Below are 26,308 nucleotides of genomic sequence, written 5' to 3'. Positions count from 1 at the left end.
AGTTGCAGAGGGAGGTACAGAGGCCCAGGTTCTGCAACTTCACAATCAGGATTGTGGGAATGATGGTATTAGATGCTGAGCTATAGTCGATGAACAGCATCCTGACATGGGTGTTTGTGTTGTCCAGGTGGTCTAAAGCCGTGTGAAGAACCATTGAGATTGCATCTGCTGTTGGCCTATTGTGGCGATAAGCAAACTGCAATGGGTCCAGGTCCTTGCTGAGACTGGTGTTCAGTCTAGTCATGACCAACCTCTCAAAGCATTTTATCACTGTAGATGTGAGTGCTACCGGGCGATAGTCATAATAGTAGCTGCACTCAGTTCTCTTCCTTCACACACCACAACATCTGGCACACTGCTGGTGTCTTTCACAGTGAAGATTGATGCAAAATACCCATTTAGTTCATCTGCCATCTCTTTGTTCTCCGTTATTATTTCTCCGGCCTCATTTTCCAGCAGTGCTATATCCATTCTCGTCTCTGTTTTATTTTCTACGTACTTGAAAAAGTTTTACTATATACTTTGCTATTGTTTGCAAGCTTGCTTACATCTTTTCCCTTCTAATGTTTCTTTTATTTGCTCTCTGTTGGTTTTTAAATGCTTCCCAATCCTCTATCTTCCTGCTAGTTTTTGCTTTGTTGTATGCCTCTTTTGTTTTTATATTAGCTTTGACTTCCCTTGTTTGCAATAGACTGGATAAAAATGTCCTTCTTGCTTTTCCATTCTTCTGATTGAGGGAGTGGCAGTGGGGTAGGGTGGGGGCATCAAAACTCAACATTTGGTGGAGAAGGGAGAAGGGGGAATGTTGATAGAGAGTGGGGACTATGTATGTTATTGTGTTGGGGTGCAACGATATGGAGGTGGGAGGGTTGGGGATTAGTTTACCGATAGGTTCAAGAAGAATTTGCACGAGATGGATCTCCACACAGGTCCTCCTCAGCTGGCAAACTTCTGAGTCAGGAAGAGCCAGACAAGCACTGGGGAGACTGCAGGAATTTCTATCAGGTGGGAACTGCATTTGGGACTGTATTTTCTACTTGTGAACATTTTGGGTTTCAATGATGTTCCTTCAGACCCTAGGGGAGGCAAGTGCAGAAATTTCCGGGGCTCTTACTGAGATATTTATAGACAATAGGTGCATGAGTAGGCCATTCGGCCCTTTGAGCCAGCACTGCCATTCACTGTGATCATGGCTGATCATCCACAATCAGTATCCAGTTCCTGCCTTATCCCCATAACCTTTGATTCCACTATCTTTAAGAGCTCTATCCATCTCTTTCTTGAAAGCATCCAGAGACTTGGCCTCCACAGCCTTCTGGGGCAGAGCATTCCATACATCCACCACTCTCTGGGTGAAAAAGTTTTTCCTCAACTCCGCTCTAAATGGCCTACCCCTTATTCTTCAACTGTGGCCTCTGGTTCTGGACTCACCCATCAGCGGGAATATGCTTCATGCCTCCAGCATGTCCAATCCCTTAATAAGCTTATATGTTTCAATAAGATCCCCTCTCAGCCTTCTAAATTCCAGAGTATAAAACATCTTTAGCGACAGGAGAGGTACCAGAGGATTGGAGGATAGTAAATGTTGTTCAGCTGTTTAAGAAAGTCTCTAAACAGAAACCGGGTAATTATGGGCCAATGAGTTTGTATCAGTTATTGGAAAGTATTCTAAGGGACTGGATATATAACTATTTGGATAGACATGGGCTGATTGAGGATAGTCAGCATAGCTTTGTGTGCGGTTGATCATGTCTAACCAAACTTATAGAGTTTTTCTAAGACGATACTGGGAAAGTGGATGAAGGCAAGACAGTGGATGTTGTCTATATGGAATTTAGTAATACATTTGACAAGCTCCCACGTAGGAGGCTGGTCAACAAGGTTCTGTTGTTCGGCATTCAAGATGAGATGGTAAATTGGATTAGACATTGGCTTTGTGGGAGAAGCCAGAGAATGGGAGTAGATGGTTGCCTCTCTGACTGAAGACCTGTGACTGGTGGAATTTCACAGGGATCAGTGCTGGGTCCTCTGTTGATTGTCACCTTCTTCAATGATCTAGATGATAATGTGGTTAACCGGATCAGCAAATTTGTGGATGACACCAAGTTTGGGGGTGTAATGGACAGTGAAGGCGACTATCATGGCTTGCAGAGGGATCTGCATCTGCTGGAAAAATGGGCTAAAAACTGGCAGGTGGAAATTAATGCAGACAAGTGAGGTTTTGCACTTCAGTAGGACCAACCAGGGTCGGTCTTACACAGAGAATGGTAGGGCACTGAGGAGTCTAGTAGAACAAAGGGAGCTAGGGATACAGGTACATGATTCATTGAAAGTGGCGTCGCAGGTAAATAGGGTCGTAAAGAAAGCTTTTGGCACATTGGCCTTCATAAACATATCACAGAGATGCTCTGTTAGCTTCACTGATCCATTGGTCAGTCACTTCATAAAATTAAGAACAAAAAGCCACATAGAAGATGATATGTTTTATAAGACATTGGTGAGGCTTAATTTGAATATTGTGTCCAGTTTTGGCCACCTACCCACAGGAAAGATGGAAACAAGGTTGAAAGAGTGCAGAGAAAATTTACAAGGATGTTGCCGGGTCTGGAAGACCTGAGTTATAAGGAAAGATTGAATAGTTTAGGACTGTATTCTTTAGAACGTAGAAGATTGAGAGGAGATTTGATAGAGGTTACAAAATTTTGAGGGGTATAGATAGGAGTAAATGCAAGCAGGCTTTTTCCACTGAGGTTGGGTGGGACTACAACCAGAGATCATGGGTTAAGGGTGAAAGACGAGGTTTAGGAGGAACATGAGGGGAATCTTCACTCAGAGAGTCATGAGAGTGTGGAATGAGCTGCCAGCAAAAGCGGTGCATGCGAGCTCGATTTCAATGTTTAAGACAAGTTTGGATAGGTACATGGATAGTAGGGATATGGAAGGCTATGGTCCCAGTGCAGGTCATTGGGGTAAATGTTTAAGTGTTTCGGCATGGACTAGATGAGCTGATGGGCCTGTTTCTGTGCTGTCTTCTCTATGACTCTAATAATGACTCCTGCTGTAATCTGTGGATGACCAGCTCAAATGAACATTCTTCTCTGGTAAATATAACTAATTACTTCTAAGTCTAAACTTAGTGCCCCCAAATTGTCACTTGATACTTTTTACCAACTCTCTTTGGTACCAGTCCTTTCTATGCTCTGCAATGTGGCTTTTTGTTCTTAATTTTATAAAGTGAATGACCAATGGATCGGTGAAGCTAAAAGAGCATCTTTGTGAGGTGATATCAGTGCAGCTAATGTGTGGGATTAACAGTACTTGCTTTATATGATTATTTCCTCCTAATCCCAGGATTATTTTGCTTAAGAGATCTTAATAAAGTCACTGACAGTGCAAAAGGAAGCCACTTGGCCCATCAGGTGCCAAATGTTCAGAATTACAAGGGTGAGGCACGCTGTAGAGTAAATGAGAAATTTTAAAATGGGATAAAGATTTGGAAATATTTGCATGTTCCCTCCCATAACGTTTCCCCCTGGGTGCTCTGATTCTCTCCCATATCGCAAAGATGTGTGCGTTGATTGGGCACTGGAAATTGCCCCTAGTGTGTAAGTGAGTGGTAGAATCTGGGGGTAGTTGATGGGAATACATTACAGGGAGAATCAGTGTGTGGGGGAGTGGAATTGTACTGTAAGCCACCATTGACTTTATGGGCAGAATGACCTCTTTCTATGTCAAGTGGCAATATAGAAAGATATAAAATAAGGGAGAGGCATGGTTGCCTATGCTGAAGGAAAACTTTTGTGCTGCAGGACATGAGGTTTCAGCATTGTGACACATTGCAAGATTAAAAGAGACCAAAGTGACAGAGTATTACAAAATAAACTTCTCATGGTTTTACTGAATAGTCTAGATACCGGCTGAGCAAGTATATCCTGAGTCTCAATGTGATCGTGATACAGAAGGGTCAACAGTAGGCCACTTATTGTCAGCATGGCAGCTGCAAGAGGCAGAAATAAAGGCCCCAAACCTGGCTTTTATTGACTCGACAAAAGGAAGTGAGACTCGACTGTTTCCACATGCACCGAGTTCACTGTGTACTGAATATCAAAAAGCATGGTGAAGGGTAGTCCTGGAGAGTGCACAGCTATCCAGTTGGTCGAACTAGCATAAACCGAGATTGAAACAAAAGGAACTGGTGTCCAGGAACGTGGCTCACCAGAACCTCCTTGGGAGAATCAGAGACCAGTTCGCTTCCTGGGTAGTGAGAAAATGCAGGAGTCCATTATTTAAGGACAGAATAGCAAAGCACTTGGAAAACAGTAACAAGATTGAACAAAGCCAGTGTGGAATTATGAAAGAGAAGCCATACTTGTCAAATTCACTGGAATCTTCTGAAAATGTATCAAGTGGAGGGAATGAGAGAGAGCGAACCAGTTGATGTGGGGCAATTGGAATTTCAGAATGCTCTCAACAAGGTCCCACATATGAGAATAGTGTGCAAAATTAATGTAGGTGGGATGGGGGTAACTGGACTAAGACCCATATCTAAGAAAGGATCTTTTCCATTTCACGCATGTCTACTCTTACCCCATCCTCCTGCCACCCTACCAGGGATTGGGTTCCTCTTGTCCTCACCTCCCACCCCGCCAGCCTCCATGTCCAGCGCATAATTCTCCGAAACTTCCACCACCAAGCACATCTTTCCCTCCCCCTGACTTTCTGCTTTCCGCAGGGATCGCTCCCTACATGACTCCCTTGTTTATTCATCCCTCCCCACTGATCTGTCTCCTGGCACTCATCCTTGCAAGCAGAACAACTGCCACTCCTGCCCCTACACCTCCTCCCTCACTACCTTTCAGGGCCTCAAACAGTTCTTCCAGGTGAGGCGACACTTCACCTTCCAGTCTGTTAGGGTCATCTACTGTGTTTGGTGCTCCTGGTGTGGCCTCCTGTATAGCGGTGAGACCTGACGTAGATTGGAAGACCACTTTGCCGAGCATCCATCTTCTGTCTGCCAGAACAAGCGGGATCTCCCAGTGACCATCCATTGTAATTCCACTTCCCATTCCCATTCCGATATATCCATCTATGGCCTCCTCCACTGTCGCGATGAAGCCACGCTTAATTTGGAGGAACAACACCTTATATTCCGTTTGGGTAGCCTCCAACCTGATGGCATGAACATTGACTTCTCAAACTTCTGGTAATACTCCCCCACTCCACCCTCACTTCTCCATTTCCCATCCCCTTTTTCCTCTCTCACCTCATCTCACCAATCAACTTCACCATTTCTTTACCTCATCCCTCCTTCCACCCCTCCCAGGTTTTACCTATCACCTAGTGGTTTTCTCTCCCCTCCCCCCACCCACCTTTTTAAATCTACTTCTCATCTTTTTTTTTTCTCCAGTCCTGCAAAAGGGTCTCAGCCCAAAATGTCGATTGTACTTTTTTCCATAGATGCTGCCTGGCCTGCTGAGTTCCTCCAGCATTTTATGTGTTGCTTGGATTTCCAGCATCTGCAGATTTTCTCTTGTTTGTCTAAGAAAAGATGTGCAAGCATTGGAAGGGGTCTAGAGGAGGTTTACTACAATGATCCTGGGAATGAAAAGGTTAACATCTAAGGGTTTGATGACTCTGGCCTGTTCTCACTGGAATTCGAACAATGAGGGGAGAATCTTATTGAAACTTATCGAATACTGATAGAGTGGTTATGGAGAGGAGATTTCTAATAGTAAGAGTGTCTAGGACCAGAGGACACAGCGTCAGAATAGGACATCCCTTTAGAACAGAGATGAGGAGGAATTTCTGCAGTCAGAGGGTGGTGAATCTGTTGAATTCATTGCCATAGACAGCTGTGCGGGGTGAGTCATTGGGAGGTGGATAGGTTCTTGATTAGTAAGGGTGTCAAAGATTTTGGGGAGAAGGCAGGAAAATGGGGTTGCGAGGGAAACTACTGATGCAGACTGATGGACCGAATGGCCTAGCTCAGCTCTTATGGTCTTAGACAGACCACTGAGCAGACAGAGAACAAAGAATCAGAATAAATGGTTCTCTTCCCAGTGGCAGGCGCTGACCAGAGGGGTAACGGAGGCTTCTGCACTCAAACCCCAGCTACTCACAATATATATTAGTGAGTTGGATAGGGATTTAAATGTAACATGTGGATGACACAAAGCTGGGTGGGAGTGTGAGTTGTGGGGAGGATGCAGAAAGGTTCCAGGGTGATTGGGATGGGTTGGAGAGGACATGGTAAGTATAGACTGATGTGGATAAATGTGAGGTTACCTACTTTTTACTGAAAACAGGAATGCAGATGGCAAGGGAGTGGGTAAAGGGAAGGTGCAGTGAGGCCTGGGTGTCCTTGTACACTGGCCAATGAAGGTATAGCAGGTGGTTAAGGCAGCTAATGGTATGGTGACATTCTGTGAGAGGATTTGAGTACAGCAGCAAGCCAGGGTGGGAAGCGGGTTGTTGTCATATGCACTGGTGGGACAACACCCTGAGCAGTGTGCCGAGTTTTGGTCTCTTGATCCCAGAGGTCAAGTGAAGATTCACCAGATTAATTCCCGGGATGGCAGGGCCGATCTACAAAGAGAGTTTGGAACCACTGCTTGTATGTACTAGAGTTTGATAAAATGAGAGGGGATCACGTTGAAACCTTTAAAACCCTGACAGGAGTGGGCTGGCCCAATGGTGGGCAAGTCCAGAACCAGGTGTCACAGCCTGAAGATACACGGTAGGCCAACCAGGGTTGAGATGGGGAGAAGTTTCTTCACACAGAGGGTAATATGGTCAAGGTTCAGGTGGATGGGATGGTGCAGAACAAACAGGTTGGCATGGACTAAATGGGCTGAAGGGCCTGTTTCTGTGCTGTAGTGTCTTCTGGCTGTTTTGGAGTGCAGAGTATGTGATGGTGGTGTGTGAGTAAGCTTTCCTGAGTGGTTGTTCGACAACAACTTTGGGCAGTAGACTGGCATTGTTGCTGTGTCCTGGTTTACCAGTAGCTGGTGGGTTTAGTTGTACCACTCAGCCTTAGACAGTTGTTTCAATGTTTGTAGTGCTTGGCAATTTGTATCCTGCCAACTTCCAAAAGGCAGGAACCACATCTGGAAGCTTCATCAGATTTTGGTTAGAAAAGTGGAGTTCTTGTGTGAGGTACAAGGAGCTATAGATGCCAGAATCTGGTGCAACTGACAAGAAGCTGGAGGTCCTCAAAAGATCAGAAGCATCTGTGGAGGGAAATGGACAATCGACATTTCAGGTTGAGTCCATTCATCAGGACTGAAAGAGTAGAGGGGAGATGAGATAAGGCGAATGGGTGGGATAAAAGCTGGCAAGTGACAGGTGGATCCAGATGAGGAGGGGCGATCGGCAGAGGGGAGAGTGGAGATAGTGACCAAGGCTGAGAGGTGAGAGGTGGAGGTGACAATAGGCTGCAAATACTGGGATCTGTTAAGAGAGGAAGGTGGAACATCGAATCAAATAGTGGAGGTGAGCAGGGCAGATGGGAACAGTAGGGAGGAAGGGACCCAGTGGGAGGAGTGTGTGGGTGACGGACAGATGGAGTGGGTGGGGGAAGGGACCCAGTGGGAGGGATGTGTAGGTGACGGACAGATGGAGTGGGTGGGGGAGGGGACCCAGTGGGAGGGGTGTGTGGGTGATGGACAGATGGAGTGCGTGGGGGAGGGGACCCAGTGGGAGGGATGTGTAGGTGACGGACAGATGGAGTGGGTGGGGGAGGGGACCCAGTGGGAGGGGTGTGTGGGTGATGGACAGATGGAGTGCGTGGGGGAGGGGACCGAGTGGGAGGGGTGTGTGGGTGACAGACAGATGGAGGGGGTGGGGGTGGGGGAGGGGACCCAGTGGGAGGAGTGTGTGGGTGACGGACAGATGGAGGGGGTGGGGGAGGGGACCCAGTGGGAGGAGTGTGTGGGTGACGGACGGATGGAGTGGGTGGGGGAGGGGACCGAGTGGGAGGGGTGTGTGGGTGACGGACGGATGGAGTGTGTGGGGGGGGAGGGGAGGGGAGGGGACCCAGTGGGAGGGGGGTGTGGGTGACGGATGGAGTGGGTGGGGGAGGGGAGGGGACCCAGTGGGAGGGGTGTGTGGGTGACGGACGGATGGAGTGGGTGGGGGAGGGGAGGGGAGGGGAGGGGAGGGGAGGGGACCCAGTGGGAGGGGTGTGTGGGTGACGGATGGATGGAGTGGGTGGGGGAGGGGAGGGGAGGGGAGGGGAGGGGACCCAGTGGGAGGGGTGTGTGGGTGACGGGCGGATGGAGTGGGTGGGAGGGGAGGGGAGGGGAGGGGAGGGGAGGGGACCCAGTGGGAGGGGGGTGTGGGTGATGGATGGAGTGGGTGGGGGAGGGGAGTGTGGGTGACGGACGGATGGAGTGGGTGGGGGAGGGGAGGGGACCCAGTGGGAGGGGTGTGTGGGTGACGGACGGATGGAGTGGGTGGGGGAGGGGAGGGGAGGGGAGGGGACCTAGTGGGAGGGGTGTGTGGGTGACGGACAGATGGAGTGGGTGGGGGAGGGGAGGGGAGGGGACCCAGTGGGAGGGGTGTGTGGGTGACGGACGGATGGAGTGGGTGGGGGTGGGGGAGGGGGGGGAGGGGACCCAGTGGGAGGGATGTGTGGGTGACGGAGGGATGGAGTGGGTGGGAGAAGGGACCCAGTGGGAGGGATGTGTGGGTGATGGACAGATGGAGTGGGTGGGGGAGGGGACCCAGTGTGTGGGGTATGTGGGTGATGGACAGATGGAGTGGGTGGGGGTGGGGGAGGGGACCCAGTGGGAGGAGTGTGTGGGTGATGGACAGATGGAGTGGGTGGGGGAGAGGACCCAGTGGGAGGAGTGCATGGGGGAGGAGCAAAGTACAGGGTGATGAGGGCAGGGGTGGGTGTAGGAGCAGCTCCATAGGCCAGGATGAGAGAGAAATGAGGCAGAGGGGAAGCTGCGTATCTGAAGTTAGTAATTGTCACCTTCCACTATGCTTCATCCACATCCAGTCCTGCAGTTCCAATAGTGGGAGAAAAGCTCCAATAGAAATAGCTCTCCTGTTAAAATATAACAGGCCCAGGATGTGAAATATGGGATTAATTCAAAGACAAGTTTGTTAAATTCATATTTTAAACATTTACATTTTTTCCTTTTATAGCACAGTTTGCTCTAGTGCCATGTGTGGCCATTTCTGTACATCTTTCAACCAGAAAAAAAGAGGGGTTGCTTCAATCTTAGTAGAGGCTTCTCCCAACTCTCTGATGCTGCTGGTGCTTCCTCTCCAACCAAAATGAAAATGCAGGATACATACAAAATGCTGGAGGAACTCAGCAAGTCGGGTAGCATCTATGGAGGGGTATAATCATTTGCAGATATACATGCAGGAATCTTGTGTTTTTGAAAGGCAGGCTTACGTCCTGCTGTGAGTTTTAGAGCATTTAAAAAAGGCTCTCACTGGTCACAAGAGCAACATTTGTCATATTGTCCCTGTACAAACACTTTTCAGACAATCTGCCCGTAATACTTAGCAACACACACAAAATGCTGGAGGAACTCAGCAGTCTGAGCAGCATCAATGGAAAAGAGTACAGTCAACGTTTCGCGTCGAGACACTTCTACAGGACTAGAGAAAAAAAAGATGAGAAGTCAGAGTAGGAAGGAGTTGGGGGGGGTGTGGAATGAAGAAGTACATGATAGATGAAACTGGGAGAGGGGGAAGGGGTGAAGTAAAGATCTGGGAGGTTGATTGGTGAAAGAGATAAAGTGCTGGAGAAGGGGAATATGATACGGAAGGGTAGAAGAACATGGAAGAAAGGGAAGAGGGAGGTGATGGGCAGGTAAGGAGATAAGGTGAGAAAGGGAAATGTGAATGGGTAATGGTGAAGTGGGATGGGGGGGGGGGGCAATAACCAGAAGTTCAAGTAATCAAAGTCCATGTTATCATGTTGGAGGCTACCCAAACGGAATATAAGGTATTGCTACTCCAACCTGAGTGTGGCCTTATCATGGCAGTAGAAGAGGCCATGGACTGACATGTTGGAATAGGAATGGGAAGTAGAATTTCCAGAGCTAATAAGATGTCCTCCCTCTTCAAAGAAAGAGGCTTTCCTTCCTCCACCATCAACACTGCACTATCCGTATCTCTTCCGTTAGACGCACATCTGCCCTCACCCCATCCTCCCGCCACCCCACCAGGGATGGGGTTCCTTGTCCTCACCTATCACCCTACCAGCCTCCACGTGCAGCACATAATTCTTCGGAACGTCCGCCATTTCCTATGGGATCCCACCAGCAAGCACCTCTTTTCCCCCCTCCCTGCCACTTTCCGCAGGCATCACTCCCTACCCAACTCCCTTCTCCATTTGTCCCTCCCCACTGATCTCCCTCCTGGTACCCATCCTTGCAAGCAGAATAAGTGCTACATCTGCCACTAGACCTCCACCCTCACTACCATTCAGGGCTCCAAAGAGTCCTTCCAGGTGAGGTGACACTTCACCTATGAGTCTTTTGGGGTGATATACTGTGTTCAGTGCTCCTGGTGTAGCCTCCTGTATATAAGTGAGACCTGACGTAGATTGGGAGACCACTTCGCTGAAGAAGTGGGACCTATGCTCTGTCTGCCAGAAAAAGTGAAATCTCCTGATGGCCACCCATTTAAATTCGATTTCCCATTCCTATTCCAACATGTCAGTCCATGGCCTCCTCTTGTGCCACGACGAGGCCACACCCAGGTTGGAGGAATAACACCTTATATTCCATCTGGGTAGTCTCCAACCTGATGGCATGAATATCAATTTCTTGAACTTCTGGTAATTTCCACCCACCCCCCCCCCCCACCACCACCACCCCCCATTCCCCATTCCCCATTCCCCATTCCCATTTCCATCTCTCACCTTATCTCCTTACCTCCCCATCACCTCCCTCTGGTGCTGCTCCCTCTTTTCTTTCTTCCATGTTCTTTTACCCTCTCCTTTCAGATTCCCCCTTTTCCAACCCTTTATCTCTTTCGCCAATCGACTTCCCAGATCTTTACTTCACCCCTCACATGTCACCTCCGACCTTGTATTTCTTCCTCCCCTCCCCTCCCCTCACCCCCAACCACCTTCTCATCATTTTTTTCAGTCCTGACAAAGAGGTTCAGCCCAAAACGTCGGTTGTTTTCTTGTTTTCATTGATGCTGCCTGACTTGCTGAGTTCCTCCAGCATTTTGTATGTGTGTTGCTTGGATTTCCTGCACTTGCAGGTTTTCTTGTGCTGTAATTCTCAGTGTGGTGCAGATGGAAAACACGTCGCATGGGGTAATAGCGCCACCTAGCAGGCAATCACCCCAATATCAGCATCAGTGGAGCTGGAAGCCATCACGCTTTTTTGAAGTTAGTGATATTTATACAGCATCGATAGAATACCATTGAGTTAGTAAACACACATGCTTAAGCCGTCCACAACAATGATACATAGAGATAATTCTTCAATTTCTACAAGTTGACATTAGACAAAAAAAACTTTAAAAATTGTGAACTCATCTCATTCACATAAGTGAAGGGAAACAGTGTAAATTGAAAAAATTTGATTGTTTACAAAAGTAAATATATTTTATTTGAATTTATTGCTATGAAATGTACCTGAGATAAGGAATTAAACATTTAACTAGTTTATAAAGAAGTTTGAAGAACTGTCAATGTTTCTAGACTTGTGCCTATGTATGTGTACTTTGATTTCCCACCCCACCACAACATCCAAGCTTTTTTCACTTCTAGATGCTGCCATCAGGCAAGATGTACAGGAGCCTGAAAACCAAAAACCTCAAGATTCACTCACGATTGCCATGCAAGCTGACAGAGCTTAAGCAGTTTTGTAAAGGGGAATGGGGAATAATTACAGTGTTCAGATGTGCAAAGCTGATCAAGACCTATCTACACAGACTCGAGGCTGTAATTGCTGCCAAAGGTGCATTACTAAATACTGACTTGAAGGGGTTGAATACTAATGCAATCAATTATTTTGAGTTTTATATTTGTAATTAATTTAGACCAATTTCTAGAAACTTGTTTTCACTCTGACATGAAAGAGTCTTTTCTGTTGATCAGTGTCAAAAATGCTAAATTACATCCACTGTGATTCAGTGTTGTGGTACAATGCAATAAATATAGAAAAAAATTAATTCATTAATTATAGTAAGTATATACAGTGCCTGTAAAAAAAAAATTCACCATCCCCTCCTTGGAAGTTTTCATGTTTTATTATTTTACAACATTGAATCACAATGGATTTAATTTGGCTTTTTTGACATTGATCAATAGAAAATGACTCTTTTGTGTCGAAGTGAAAACAAATTTCTACAAATTGGTCTAAATTTATTACAATTATTAAACACAAAATAACTGATCTCTAAAAAGTGATCTAAATTAATTACAAATATAACACACAAAATTAATTGATAGCAAGTATTCACCTCCTTTAATATGACACACCAAATCATCACTGGTGCAGCCAATTGGTTTTAGAAATCACATAAGGAGTTAAATGGAGAGTACTGTGTGCAGTCAAGGTGTTTCAATTGATACACCTGTATCTGGAAGGTCCAACTGCTGGTGAGTCAGTATCCTGGCAAAAACTACACCATGAAGGCAAAAGAACACTCCAAGCAACTCCACAGAAAGGTTATTGAAAAGCACAAGTCAAGAGATGGATACAAGAAAATTTACAAGTCACTGAATATCCTTTGGAGTACAGTTAAGTCAATCATCAAGAAATGGAAAGAATATGGCACAGATATTTAAAAGCCTAGAGCAGGCCATCCTCAAAAACTAAGTGACCGTGCAAGAAGAGGCTAGTGAGGGAGGCCACCAAGAGACCTATGACAACTCTGGAGGAGTTACAAGCTTCAGTGGCTGAGATGGGAGAAGCTGTGTATACAACAACTGTTGCCTGGGTGCTTCACCCGTCACAGCTTTATGGGAGAGTGGCAAAGAGAAAGCAACTGTTGGAAAAAAGAACTCAGTTGGATGTGCTGCAGAAGCAGAAAGCCATGAATGTACACTCAGTGGCCATGTTATTAGGTATAGGAGATGGCCACTGAGTGTATGTTCAATGCAGTATTCTGAACAATGTTGGTTGCAGGGGAATGAATTTATGCTTGAAAAGTAGGAATAAGAATAGTCCCTGAATCCCTCAATAATTTCCACATGCTGCATATTCCAGTTTTAAATATTTACAAAGAGTACAGAGTGTAATCACCGAACTCTAACATGCCCTACGTTCTGACATGATGGTCAGATTTAAAATAAGAACATAAGAAGCAGGAGTAGGCCATCCGGCCCATTGAGCCTGCCCTGCCATTCAATAAGATCATGGCTGATCTGTCCGTAAACTCAGCTCCATCTACCTGCCTTTTCCCCATAAGCCTTAATTCCCCTACTATGTAAAAACCTATCTAACTGCATCTTATATATATTACCTCCTTCTTATTCTTAATGTGTCTCATTTAAAATTCAGACTATTTACAAGTTGAAGCTCTTGACTGTAGAAGTAGAGTCTGATTCAGATAAGGATTAATCGTTCATTTTACCAATTGCCTAAATTTGTCTGCAATCAGTGCAGTACATTGAGGCAAATTTCTCCAGGTGAGCAGACACATGGTACCGATTGACTAGTAGCTTAAAGATTCATTCTTAAGGAGACCAATCCTCCTACTACATTCCAATGGTTTTCCCAAATTATATTATGTTTAAATTTAGAAAAAATTAGAAGTGATATTTTTGATCCTTCGGTTAAATTTGAAGAGACTTGGAAACCATTTATTCAACATTTTCATATGATGTAATTTGACCTTTCCGAATCCTTCTTATTAACTTAAAATATATGAATAGAGGAGCGGAGTTGATGATATTATTGAACGTGTTCGATTTAAGATAATGGTCTAGCCTTGTTTTGTTCCGTTTGCTTTTTTGGGTTTAGTATTTAGTTCTTTTTCTTTTGTTTCTTTTTGGGGGTTTTCTTTGTATTTTTTTCTTTCTATTTCTTTTTTCTCTATGATTAATTACATCATGAGTTTGGAAGTCTATTATACCTGTGTTATCTGAGATCTTTTCTGTATATGCTTATTAACAATAAGATTATTCCAATCTCTCTGTATCAACATTGTTATTTTGTTTATAACTTTGAAAAATTAATAAAAAGATTTAAAAAGAAAGATTCATTCTTGTATGGGTTTTTCATCAAGTTCAAGTGTATTGTCAACTGACGGTACATATATAAAATCAAATGAAACAATTTTCCTCCAGTTCACGGCGCACCCACAAGACATACATCATGTACTGTACATAAAACAAAATATTAACAACTAAATTAATAAAATGCAATTCAAAATGCATGTAGTGTGCAGCACAGGTAAACAGTAGACAGTACAGTAAACAGCTCGCTGTCCTAGTGATCAGACCTTGGTGGTGATAGCAGGGTATTCATCAGTCTCACAGCCTGAGGGAAGAATCTGTTACCCAGTCTGGCAGCCCCAGTCCTGATGCTCCTGTACCTCCTTCCTGATGGTAGAGGGTCAAAGAGATTGTGGGATGGGTGATCGGGATCCTCAACAATACATCAGGATCTTCATGTACAATGCTCCTGGTAAGTGTCACAAATAGGGGTGGGGGAAACTCCGGTGTTCCCCTCGGCAGATTGTATTGTCCTCTGTAGGGCCTTGCGGTCCAATGTTTTGCAGCTTCTGTACCACACGATGATGCAGCCAGACAGGACCCTCTTGATGGTGCTCCTATACAAAGTTGTTAGAATGGGGATGGGGAGGTTTGCATGCCTCATTCTCCTCAGAAAGCGTGGACAACGCTGTGCCTTCTTGACTAATGAGGAGATGTTGTGAGTCCAGGTTAGATCATCCGTTATGTGCACACCAAGGAACTTTGTGCTTTTTACTCTCACCATGGCAGAGCCATTGATGAGCAATGGAGAGTGGTTGACCTGAAGTCTACAATCATCTCTTTTGTCTTGTCCATGTTGAGACTCAGGTTGTTGTTCTCACACCGTTTGACAAGCCTCTCTATCTCCTCTCTCCAGACTGACTCATCATTGTTGCTGATGAGGCCAACCACTGTTGATTCATCAGTGAACTTGATGAGGTAGTTTAAGCTGGATCTGGGCTGTCGTGAGTCATCAACGTGAATAGCAGTGGACTGAGCAAACACCCTGTGGGGCACCAGTGCTGCCAATTCAGACTAACTGGGTCTTTCCATCAGGAAGTCCAAGATCCAATTACAGAGAGGAGTGTTGAATCCCATCGAGGACAGTTTACCCAACAGCCTCTGAGGGATGATCGTGCTAAATGCCAAGTTGATGAACAACATCCTGGCGTATGAGGCATTGTTTTCTAGGTGGGACCAGATAGAGCGGAGGGCTGAGGCTAATGGAATCATCAGTGAGCCGGTTTGAGCAGTTGGTGAACTGGAAAGGGTTCAATGTAGTTGGAAGGTGGGATTTTATGTGATCCATTAACAGCCACTTAAAGCACTTCATGATTGTTGAGATGAGTTGCCATCATTCTCTTGAGCACTGGATTGTTGAAATGATTAATGATCTCAGCACACCCATTACTGGAGTGCAAAAGAATAAATGGTATTGCAGTCATATTGTGATTTATATTTGGAACAAAGATGCTGCTATGAAACCTATATCACAGTGTTAATCTGGCTTTATAATAAGTTATAAGTTATACTCAGTGTGATGATCTACCTAAGAAAAATGATTTTATGGACTGCCAAGACCTCAAAAAGAAAATTAGACAAATGACCCTTTTGTTTCATTGATTTTGGGTGGTGCTTATTTAGATGACATACTGGTGGAGTGCTCATCTAAATAGGCCCCTTTCAATCATGCAGAAGGTATAAAAACCTGAAAATACATGCCACCAGGCTCAAGGACAGGTTATGTCCCTCTGTTATAAGGCTATTGAACAGTTCCCTAGTTCGATACGTTTGGTAAGTTGGTAAATTGGTTTATTATTGTCATGTGCACCAAGGTACGGTGAAAAACTTTGTTTTGCATGTCATCCATAAAGATCATTTCTCAATGTAAGAATTTAGAAGTAGTACAAGGTAAAAACAAACTATTGGAAAGGATTTTTAGAAACTAGATGTATGAGCAAATGATAAAACAAATTGATAAAGGTAGAGCAGTAGACATTGTATCGAAAGGATGGACAGGTAGGCAGAGATGGATTCAAAAATTTCAAAGGTACATTTAATGTCAGAGAAATGTATGCAATATACATCCTGAAATTCTTTTTCTTTGCAACCATCCATGAAAACAGAGGAGTGCCCCAAAGAATGAATGACAGTTAAATGTTAGAACCCCAAAACCCCCCCCAGCTCCCCCTCCCACGAGTAAGCAGCAGCAAAGCAACGACCCCCCCCCACCAGCAAAAGAACATTGGTGCCCCCCACTGAGCATTCAAACGTGCAGCAAAGCATCAATAAAAACACAGACTTATAGTACCCCAAAATCTACCCGATAATTCGACATACTACAGACTCCCCCCTCTCTCCCTAATAAGGGAAAAAGAGATGTCCCCATTTCACAGCGAGAGGGGAGACATAACAAACAACTCACTGATCTATGGTGTTAAAAGTCTGTTGTGTTGCTTTTTCCGAGCTCTGTGCCCAAAGATCTTAGGTCCCTGGGCACACAGCCAGCAGCCAGCTCACTGCTTTTGATCTTCCATGTGCTCCCACGACACATCAACCTCGAGTCTGCCCGCCTCCAGAGCCACGGAATCCCAAAACCCCGAAGACAAACTGAGCTCTTAGGCCACATCCTTGGCATATCGAAGAATGGCCAGTTGTGAAACCTCTGAGAGCAGATCCCATTCCCACAAAGAACTGAAGTCAGTGTGTAACTCCAGATCAGGGTCTTCAAAAGAAACCGGAAAGGGAAAAATAGAGATATCAAAGATAGAAATAGAGCTGTTTCCGAAGATGCAAGCAAAGGGGTCGCCGTTTAGCGCCATCTTCTCTTAAGCTCCACCCCTGGTGTAGTGGGGGGTGGAGCTAAGAATTTAATTTCATTTTTTTACCAACAAAGAAGTGACATAGGATCAGAAGGTGCAGCGTACTCAGGGGAGTTAAGGGACTGCAAGGGAAAAATATCCTGATGGGGGTTATATTCAAGCCTCTGAATAGTAGCCACAATGTCGGGTACAAATTACAATGGGAGAAAAGGCATGTAAAAAGGGCAATGTTGTGATAGTCATGGGGGATTTCAATATGCAAGTAGATGGGGAAATCAGGTTGGATCCCAAGAGAAGGAATTTATAGAACACCTACAAGATGGCTTTTTAGAGCAACTTGTGGATGTGCCCACAAGGGAAAGGGCAATTCTAGACTGGATATTATGTAATGAACCAGATTTCATTAGGGAGCTTAAGGTAGAGGAATCCTTAGGGGACAGTGATCATAAATGATAGAATTTACCCCGGAATTTGAGAGGAAGAAGCTAAAATCAGATGTATCAGTGTTACAGTGGAGTAAAGTGAACTACAAAGGCATGAGGTAGGAGCAAGTCAAAGTTGATTGGAAGGGGTCACTAGCAAGGATGACAGTAAAATAGCAATGGCTTGGAGTTGCTGGGAGTAATTCAGAAGATATAGGATCGGGTTATTCTATAGAAGAAGCATTCTAAAGAGAGGATTGGCTAACAAGGGAAGTCAAAGACAGCATAAAAGCAACAGGGAAGGCATATAATATAGTAAAAATTTGTGGGAAGCTAGAGGATTGGGAAGCTTTTTAAAAGCCAACAGAGAGCAACTAAAAAAGTAATAGAAAGAAAAGATGAAACATGAAGGTAAGTTAGACAATATTAAAAAGGATACCAAAAGATTTTTCAGATATATGAAGCATAAAAGAGGGGCAAGAGTGGACATTGGACCACTGGAAATAATGCTGGAGGGGTAGTAATGGGAAACAAAGAAATGCAGATGATCTGAATAAGTATTTTATGTCAGTCTTCACTGTGGAAGACACTAGCAGTATATCGGAAATGTGAATGTGTCAGTGGGCAGAAGTGAATGTAATTGCTATTACTAGGAGGTCTGAAGGTAGATAAGTCACTTGGACTAGATGGACAACACCCCAGATTTCTGAAAGAGGTAGCTGAAGAGGTTGTGGAGGTATTAGTAGTGATCCTTCTTGAATCATTGAATTCTAGAATGGTTCTGGAGGACCGGAAAATTGCAAATGTTACTCCACTCCTCAAGAAGGGAGGGAGGCAAAAGACAGAAAATTATAGGCCGGTTAGCCTGAATTTAATAGTTGACAAGATGTAAGAGTCCATTATTAAGGATAAGGTTTTGGAATATTTGGAGGCACATTATAAAATGGGCTGAAGTTCAGCATGGTTTTCTGAAGGGGAAATTTTGCCTGACAAATCTTTTGGAATTCTTTAAGGAAATAACAGTCAGGATAGACAAAGGAAAGTCAGTGGCTGTTGTTTACTTGGATTTTCAGAAGGCCTTTGACAGGGTGCTGCACATGAAGCTGCTAAACAAGACAAGAGCCCATGGTATTACCTAATGATATTAGCATGGGCAGAAGATTGGCTGACTGGCAGTAGGCAAAGAATGGGAATAAAGGGGGCCTTTTCTCATTGGCTGCTGGTGGTTAGTGGTGTTCCACAGGGGTTGGTGTTGGGTCCACCCTTATCACATTATATGTTAATGATCTGGATGGTTTTGTGGTCCATATTTACAGACAATACAAAGATAGGTGTAGGGACAGGTAGTGTTGAGGAAGCAGGGAGTCTGCAGAAGAACTTGGACAGATAAGGAGAATAGGCAAAGAGATGGCAGATGGAATACAATATAGGGAAGTGAGGAAGGAATAAAAGTGTCAACTACTTTCTAAACAGGGAGCAAGTTCAGAAGCCAGAGGTGTAAAGGGACATGGGAGTCCTCATGCAGGATTCCTTAAAGGTTAATTTGCAGGTTGAGTCGGTGGTGAGGAAGGCAAACACAATATTAGCATTCATTTTGTGAGGACTAAAATATAAACACAAGGATGTAATGCTGAGGCTTGAAAGGGAATGGTCAGATTGTATTTGGAATCTTGTTAGCAGTTTTGGTCTCTGTACCTAAGAAAGGATGTGCTAGCATTATAAATGGTCCAGAGGACGTTTACGAGAATGATTGTGGGAACCAAAGGGTTAACATATGAGGAGCATTCGATGGCTCTGGGCCTGTACTCACTGGAGTTTAGAAGAATGAGAGGGGAGGGGGGATCTTATTGAAAGTCCTGGAAAGAGTGGATGTGGAGAGGAGGTTTCCTATAGTGGGGGAGTCTAGGACCAGTGAACACATCATCAGACACAAAGATTTCCCTTTAGAACAGAGATGGTGAGAAGGAATTTCTTTAGCCAGAGGGTGGTGAATCTGTTGAATTCACCACCACAGATGGCTATGGAGGGCAAGTCACTGGGTATATTTAAAGTGGAATTTGATATGTTCATGATTAGTAAGGGCATCAATGGTTACGGAGAAAAGGCAGGAGAATGGGGTTGAGAGAAGAAAAAGGAAAAATATGTAAAGCTTAGGAAGCTAGTGTTACGTACCCCGTAACTGGGTTGCCAAACCAGCAGAAATGGACCACTTAGTTGGAGTCTGGATTATTGGAACTAAGAAAGTTCTATTAAAGAAATAGGCAACACAGTACTCTAATCAAAAGGATATAAATGCAACAGTTTAGCAATGATAAAACATACGTGTACACAGAACTAGGATAATAGGATCAATCAAGCTCTATCGCAGTCTAGGGGTAAATGATCAGTTTCCAGTGACGCAAAGTTCAGTTCAATTGAGTTCAGTTCAGTTCACAGTAATCACTGTTGTGCCATTGGGCGGGGAGAAGAGAGAGAGAGAACGAATGAATATGCAAATCGGATTCCAAACAGACCTTCGATATTCCTCGCAGTTAGCTTTCGGGCGAACCCTTTGTAATGACTTCTGAGGTCACCAACTGTGACCCCTCCATTCCAGATACGATCGTTCTTCTGCGGTGAACCCGGCACCCAGGCAAGGGCGGACACACACACCAGGTTCCCGCTGACCCGTACCTTTCTACCCTGTGCGTCTATGGTTGGTCCCGCGACCAGACCTCCAAAACTCCCACCAACTTGTGGGTGGGGGGGGCACACCACTTCCAGGGTCTCGTTACCTCGTGGAGTCGTGTGTCTGTTGCCTTAGTGAACCTGTCCCTTTTTATCCCCCTGCTGGGGTATCGCCTGTCCATCAAACTTCAAACAGTTCAGGGTTCAAAGCCACCGGTCTCTGACAGTACTCAGAACCGTGTCTCCTTTCGGTAATCTCTCTCGTCTCTCTCTTATTAGCACCTTGCATGTTCCCCCATTGTCTTCTTATCGGCATCAATCTTCTGATAACTGGTTCTTTTGTCACGCTAGAATCAAACAGAACCCTGGAGGATTATAAAGAAAGCAGAAAAGAACTCGAGAAGAGAATTAGGACAGCCAGGAGGGGCCATGAAAATCCTTGGCAAGTAGGTTTAGCGATAATCTCAAGGCATTTGATCCGTATGGTACATCAAGTGCATAAGGACAACTTGGGAGAGGGTAGGACCATTCAGGGATAAAGCGGGGAACATTTGTTTAGATGTGGAGGATGTAGGTGAGGTTCTAAATGACTATCTTACATCAGTATTTACTAAGGAGAAGAAGATGGAGGATAGGGAGATCACTGCTCAGAGTATTAATATGCTAGGGCATTTCAAGGTAAAGGAGGTAATGTTGGGTCTTTTAAAGAGCATTAAGAGGAATAAGTCCAAAATGCATAGGAGCAGAATTAGTCCATTCAGCCCATCAAGTCTCTGTCATTCCATCATGGCTGATTTATTATCCCTCTCAACCTCATTCTGCTGCCTTCTCCACATAACCTTGAATACCCTGATTCATCAAGGACCTGTCAACCTCCGCCATAAATATACCCAATGACCTGGCCTGAACATTGTAAGTGTTGCCTACTTCGATGTACTCTTGTTAATTTTGGATAATAATAATAAAAAGATTTGAAAAGAAAAGAATTCCACAGATTCACCACCACCTGGCTAAATAAATTTTTCCTCATCTCTGTTCTATTGGACACCCCTCAATTCTGAATCTGTGCCCTCTGGTCCTAGACTCTCCGCTATAGGAAACATCCTCTCCGCATCCACTCTATCTAGGGCTTTCAATATTTGATGGATTTCAATGAAATCCCCCTTCATTCTTCTAAACTCCAGTGAGTACAGGCCCAGAGCTATCAAACGCTCCTCATATGTTAACCCTTTAACTCCTGTGATCTTTCTCATGAACCTTCTTTAGACCCTCTCCAATGCCAGCACATCTTTTCTCAGATAAGGGGCGCACAATACTACAAGTGTGGTCTAACCGTTCCTTTTCAAGTCTCAGCATCATATCTTTGCTTTTATATTCTAGTCCTCTTGAAATGAATTCTAACATTGCATTTGCATTCCTTACTGCTAACTCAATCTGCAAGTTAATCTTTAGGGAATCCTGCACGGGGACTCCCAGGTCCCTCTGCACCTCTGATTTTGATTTTTCTCCCCATTTAGATAATAGTCCACATCTTTATTCCTTCTGCCAAAGTGCATGACCATACATTTCCCTACATTATATTCCATCTGCCACTTCATTGCCCATTCCCCCAATCTGTCTAAGTCCTTCTTCAGACACCCTGCTTCCTCTGCACTACCTGCCCCTTCACGTACCTTTGTATCATCCGCAAAACCTGGCCACAAAGTCATCAATTCCTTCATCCAAATCATTGATATTTGACAATCAAAAAGAAGTGATCCCAACACCGAACCCTACAGAACACCACTAGTTACCAGTAGCCAACCAGAAAAGGCCCCTTTTATTCCCACTCTTTGGCTCCTGCCAGTCAGCCAATCTTCTATCCATGCTAGTACCTTTCCCGTAATACCATGGACTCTTATCTTGTTAGGCAGCCTCATGTGCGGCATCTTGTCAAAGGCCTTCAGAAAATCCAAATAAACAATAACCACTGACTCTCCTTTATCTATACTACCTGTTACTTCCTCAAAGATTTCTAACAGAGTTGTCAGGCAAGATTTCCCCTTTAGAAAACCATGCTGACTTTGGCCTATTTTATCATGTGCCTCCAAGTACCCCAAAATCTTATCCTTGATGATAGACCTCAACATTTTTCCAACCACTGAAGTCAGGCTAACTGGCCTATACTTTCCTTTCTTCTGCCTTCCTCCCTTCTTAAAGAGTTGAGTGACATTTACAATTTTCCAGTCCTCAGGATCTATTCCAGAGTTTGATGGGATATACTCCAGGTTTTTGAGGGAGGTAAGAGATGAGATTGTTGGGGTCTTGACCAATATCTTCTCATCCTCTCTAGCCAAAGGCAAGGTCCTGAAGGTCCGGTAAGTAGCTAATGTTGTTCCATTGAAGATTGGTGGTGTTGTGGATTGCGTAGAAGACTGGCAAAGAATACCACTGGGTGTAGATCAATGGCAGATGTGGCTGGAGAAATGGCAGATAGAGTTTAACCCGGTGAAATGTGAAGTGTTGCATCTTGGTAGGTCAAATGCAGAGAGACAGTACACTGTTTAGGGCAAGACTCTTAACAGTGTTGACGAGCAGAGGGATCTTGAGGTCCAAGTTCACAGCGCTCTGAAAGTGGCTACGCAGATTGATAGGGTGTTTAAGAAGGCATATGGCATGCTTGCCTTTATTAATCGAGGCACTGAATTCAAAAGTTACTGTATGTTGCAGCTTTATAAAAGTCTAGTTCGGCTGCATCTGGAGTATTGCCTACGGTTCTGGTTGTCTCATTATAGGAAGGGCATCGAGGCTTTGGAGAGGGTGCAGAAGGGGGTTTATCAGGATGCTTCCAGTATCAGAGGACATGTGCTATAATGAGAGTTTGTACAAACTTACATTGTTTTCTCGGGAATGATTGAGATCCCAATGATCCAGAAATCTGAAACCCAGCCCCCTGCACCAATTCCTCAGTCACACATTCATCTGCCAAATCATCCTATTCTTACCCTCACTGGCATGTAGCACAGGCGGCAATCCAGAGATTATTACCCTGGAGGTACTGCTTATCAGCTTTCTACATAACTCATTATATTCTCTCTCAGGACCTCTTCCCTTTTCCTACCTATGTCATTGGTACCAATATGTATGATGACTTCTGTGCTGTACTGTTCTATGTTCTGAATCAGCCATGATCTAATGGCAAAGTAGACTTGATGGGCCGAATAGCCTACTTCTACTCCTTTGTCTTATGGACTTGTGGTATCCAGATGCAGCCTAAAGAGTTTTATAAAGTTGCAAATAACTTCCCGGCTCTTGAACTCAGCGCCTCAACTAATAATTTCAAGCATACTGTGCGCCTTCTTTATCTCCTTATTGACTTTTGTGGTCACTTTCAGGGAGCTTTGGACTTGGACCCTAAGATCCGTCTGTACATCAACACTTTTAAAAGGTCCTGCTATGAACTGTGTACAGTTAGAGCAATTGCAATACTGAGCCATGATGCATCCAGAAAGGATTCTTTCTATGGTCTATTCAATAGTATAACAACAGGAGGAAAAATTGCCCTTGAGCTTGTTTACAAGCTTTTGTATCTTCTGGAAGTGGGAAGCTTGGGAAACAAAAGTAGAGAGACGATCGTCTCATCTGCACTCAACCACGGTGAGAGTATAATTGTTGTTGAGTAGCTCGCCGAGCTGGCTTGTTAGTTTGCAGACGTTTCGTTACCCAGCTAGGCAACATCATCAGTGCAACTCCGAATGAAATGTTGGTGATCTACATTGTTCATCTTTTATGTGTCCTGTGGTTAGTACGTTTGCATGTGTGCGTGTGTGTGTGGGTATATGTGCCATTTCTATTGGTTACCGATTACGTAATCCGCAATTGCTTTGTTAAAATCTGATTAGGTGACATTTTCAGAGTATAGCTCCAACTGCACAAGAAGGATCTGATGGGGAGGAACTCTCCCACTGCCAGCCAAGCAAGGTCTTACTGCTTGTTTGAGTTCTGGTGATGAGCAATTCTGCCAAATGACTGCTCAGGGAGCCATGAGACAAGCACCTGCCATCTCCTTCTCCTGCAAAGCCCCTAGGACATTCTATGATATGTCATTCAGACAATTGCCAAGGAGTAGGAGAATTGTGAATGCATGTGCATCCTTCTTACTAGACTTGCTCTCATATCTAGTCCCCCTACTCCTTTGAAAGTAACGGTGTCAGTGAAATGTCTATGAAGCAGCAGGATCAAACATTGGGGAGAGCAATCTTGCTATTTTTAGCAGATTTACTCTATTGATTGAAAAAGTATTGTTGCCTTTTTAGCTGTTGAACACTAATTCAGAACTCATTGTTTTACTTGTTTCAAGTAATACTGGGGATCTTTTTGTTTAGATGGTGCTGAGTGGACTTACTGGGCGTACACTGACTTCGAAAGGCCAAGTGAGTGTTCGTTACAAAGAGTGCATTTTTCACAGCAGTCGTCATGATGAGTTAGCTAATGGTCATTACTGGAATGGAAGAATGGATGTATTATGTATCTGGGAACTTAAATTGCTTCTGGAAAATTGAGTGTCAGACTAAGAAAATGGAAGCTTTGCTGACTTGCACTGTCATCTCTTGTATACATCTTGATGTTTGGGCAGCTTCTCAGTGTTCTGAGTGCTGATTGTGGGTAATTCTAAATTAGCTTTGAGAGTAGCACGTACAACATAGAGCAGTACAGCACAGGAACAGGCCCTTCAGCCTATACCATCTGTGCTAAACATGATGCCAAATTAAACTAATCCCTTATGTTTGCACATTGTGTGTACACCTCCATTCCCTGTCTGCTCATGTGCCCGTCTAAATGCCTCTCAAACTCCACTATCATACCTTCTTCCACCACCTTCCCCTGGCAGTCCGTTCCAGTCAATAAACAATAGGTGCAGGAGTAGGCCATTCGGCCCTTCGAGCCAGCACCACCATTCACTGTGATCATGGCTGATCATCCACAATCAGTATCCAGTTCCTGCCTTATCCCCATAACCTTTGATTCCGCTATCTTTAAGAGCTCTATCCATCTCTTTTTTGAAAGCATCCAGAGACTTGGCCTCTACAGCCTTCTGGGGCAGAGCATTCCATATACCCACCACTCTCTGGGTGAAAAAGTTTTTCCTCGACTCCGTTCTAAATGGTCTACCCCTAATTTTTAAACTGTGGCCTCTGGTTCTGGACTCACCCATCAGTGGGAACATGCTTCCTACCTACAGCGTGTCCAATCCCTTAATAATCTTATATGTTTCAATAAGATCCCCTCTCAACCTTCTAAATTCCAGAGTATACAAGCCCAGTCGCTCCAATCTTTCGACATATGACAGTCCCGCCATCCCGGGAATTAACCTTGTGAACCTACGCTGCACTCCCTCAATAGCAAGAATGTCCTTCCTCAAATTCGGAGACCAAAACTGCACACAGTACTCCAGGTGTGGTCTCACCAGGGCCCTGTACAGCTTCAGAAGGACCCCTTTGCTCTGATACTCAATTCCCCTTGTTATGAAGGCCAGCATGCCATTAGCTTTCTTCACTGCCTGCTGTACTTGCATGCTTGCTTTCAGTGACTGATGTCACTGAAGTCACCCACCACTCCGTTGTTTTTAAAAAAAACTTGCCTCACACATCTCCTTTAAACTATCAGCCCGTCAGCTGAAAGCTATTAGACTCCAGTATTTGATATTTCCACCCTGGGGAAAAGATTCTGACTGTCTATGCCTCACATTGAGTCTCCAATCTCAGCCTCTGTTGCTCCAGAGGAAGCATTGAATGTTACTGACTTGGGTGAAGTGAAATTTAGGAAGCACAGACAGGCCGCAGCACGATCTGCACCAAGTCCAGCTCCGTTAGTTTCTCTGCCAGTGAGCAACTCGCTGATGGAGTAGACCTGCAGTAGTTTCAGCCCTTAATGCCCAGCGGGGCCCTGCAATTGTAAAAAAAAACTACATTTAAAAAGGACAATGACACCTTTGGTTGACCCCATAGAAGCCACTGCAATTGAACACACTGCCATCTAGGAGAGGGTAAGGTGATTCCAAATGGAAATTAGAATCTTCCAAAGGTCAATTAGTACAGAGTTGATGGAGATTAGTGAAATTGTTCAATGGGAAATGTGGTGTGAGGCACAGGTTTGCACCAAAGTATAAGGAGAGATCATCACATCATAAGACGACATGTGTAGGAACAGAATTAAGCCATTTGGACAATCAA

The 26,308-nt window shown here is 44.6% G+C and overlaps 1 protein-coding gene across 1 annotated transcript in view; it reads left to right on the top strand.

Moving 5' to 3' along the window:
• The window catches only part of LOC134340478 (aryl hydrocarbon receptor-like), a 169,469-nt gene extending 144,925 nt beyond the window's left edge, over window positions 1–24,544 (top strand). Inside the window, exons 11-12 of the mRNA XM_063037788.1 lie at window positions 20,448–20,542; window positions 24,461–24,544. Coding sequence (XP_062893858.1) covers window positions 20,448–20,542; window positions 24,461–24,470 — 105 coding nt within the window. The 3' untranslated portion in view covers window positions 24,471–24,544. The remainder of the gene's footprint in view (window positions 1–20,447; window positions 20,543–24,460) is intronic.
• The last annotated feature ends 1,764 nt before the right edge of the window (window positions 24,545–26,308 follow it).

Source organism: Mobula hypostoma, chromosome X1 (genome assembly GCF_963921235.1).
Source record: "Mobula hypostoma chromosome X1, sMobHyp1.1, whole genome shotgun sequence".
Classification (NCBI taxonomy): Eukaryota; Metazoa; Chordata; class Chondrichthyes; order Myliobatiformes; family Myliobatidae; genus Mobula; species Mobula hypostoma.
Note: the sequence above shows the minus strand (reverse complement) of the source record. Positions and strands in the feature narration are given on the sequence as shown.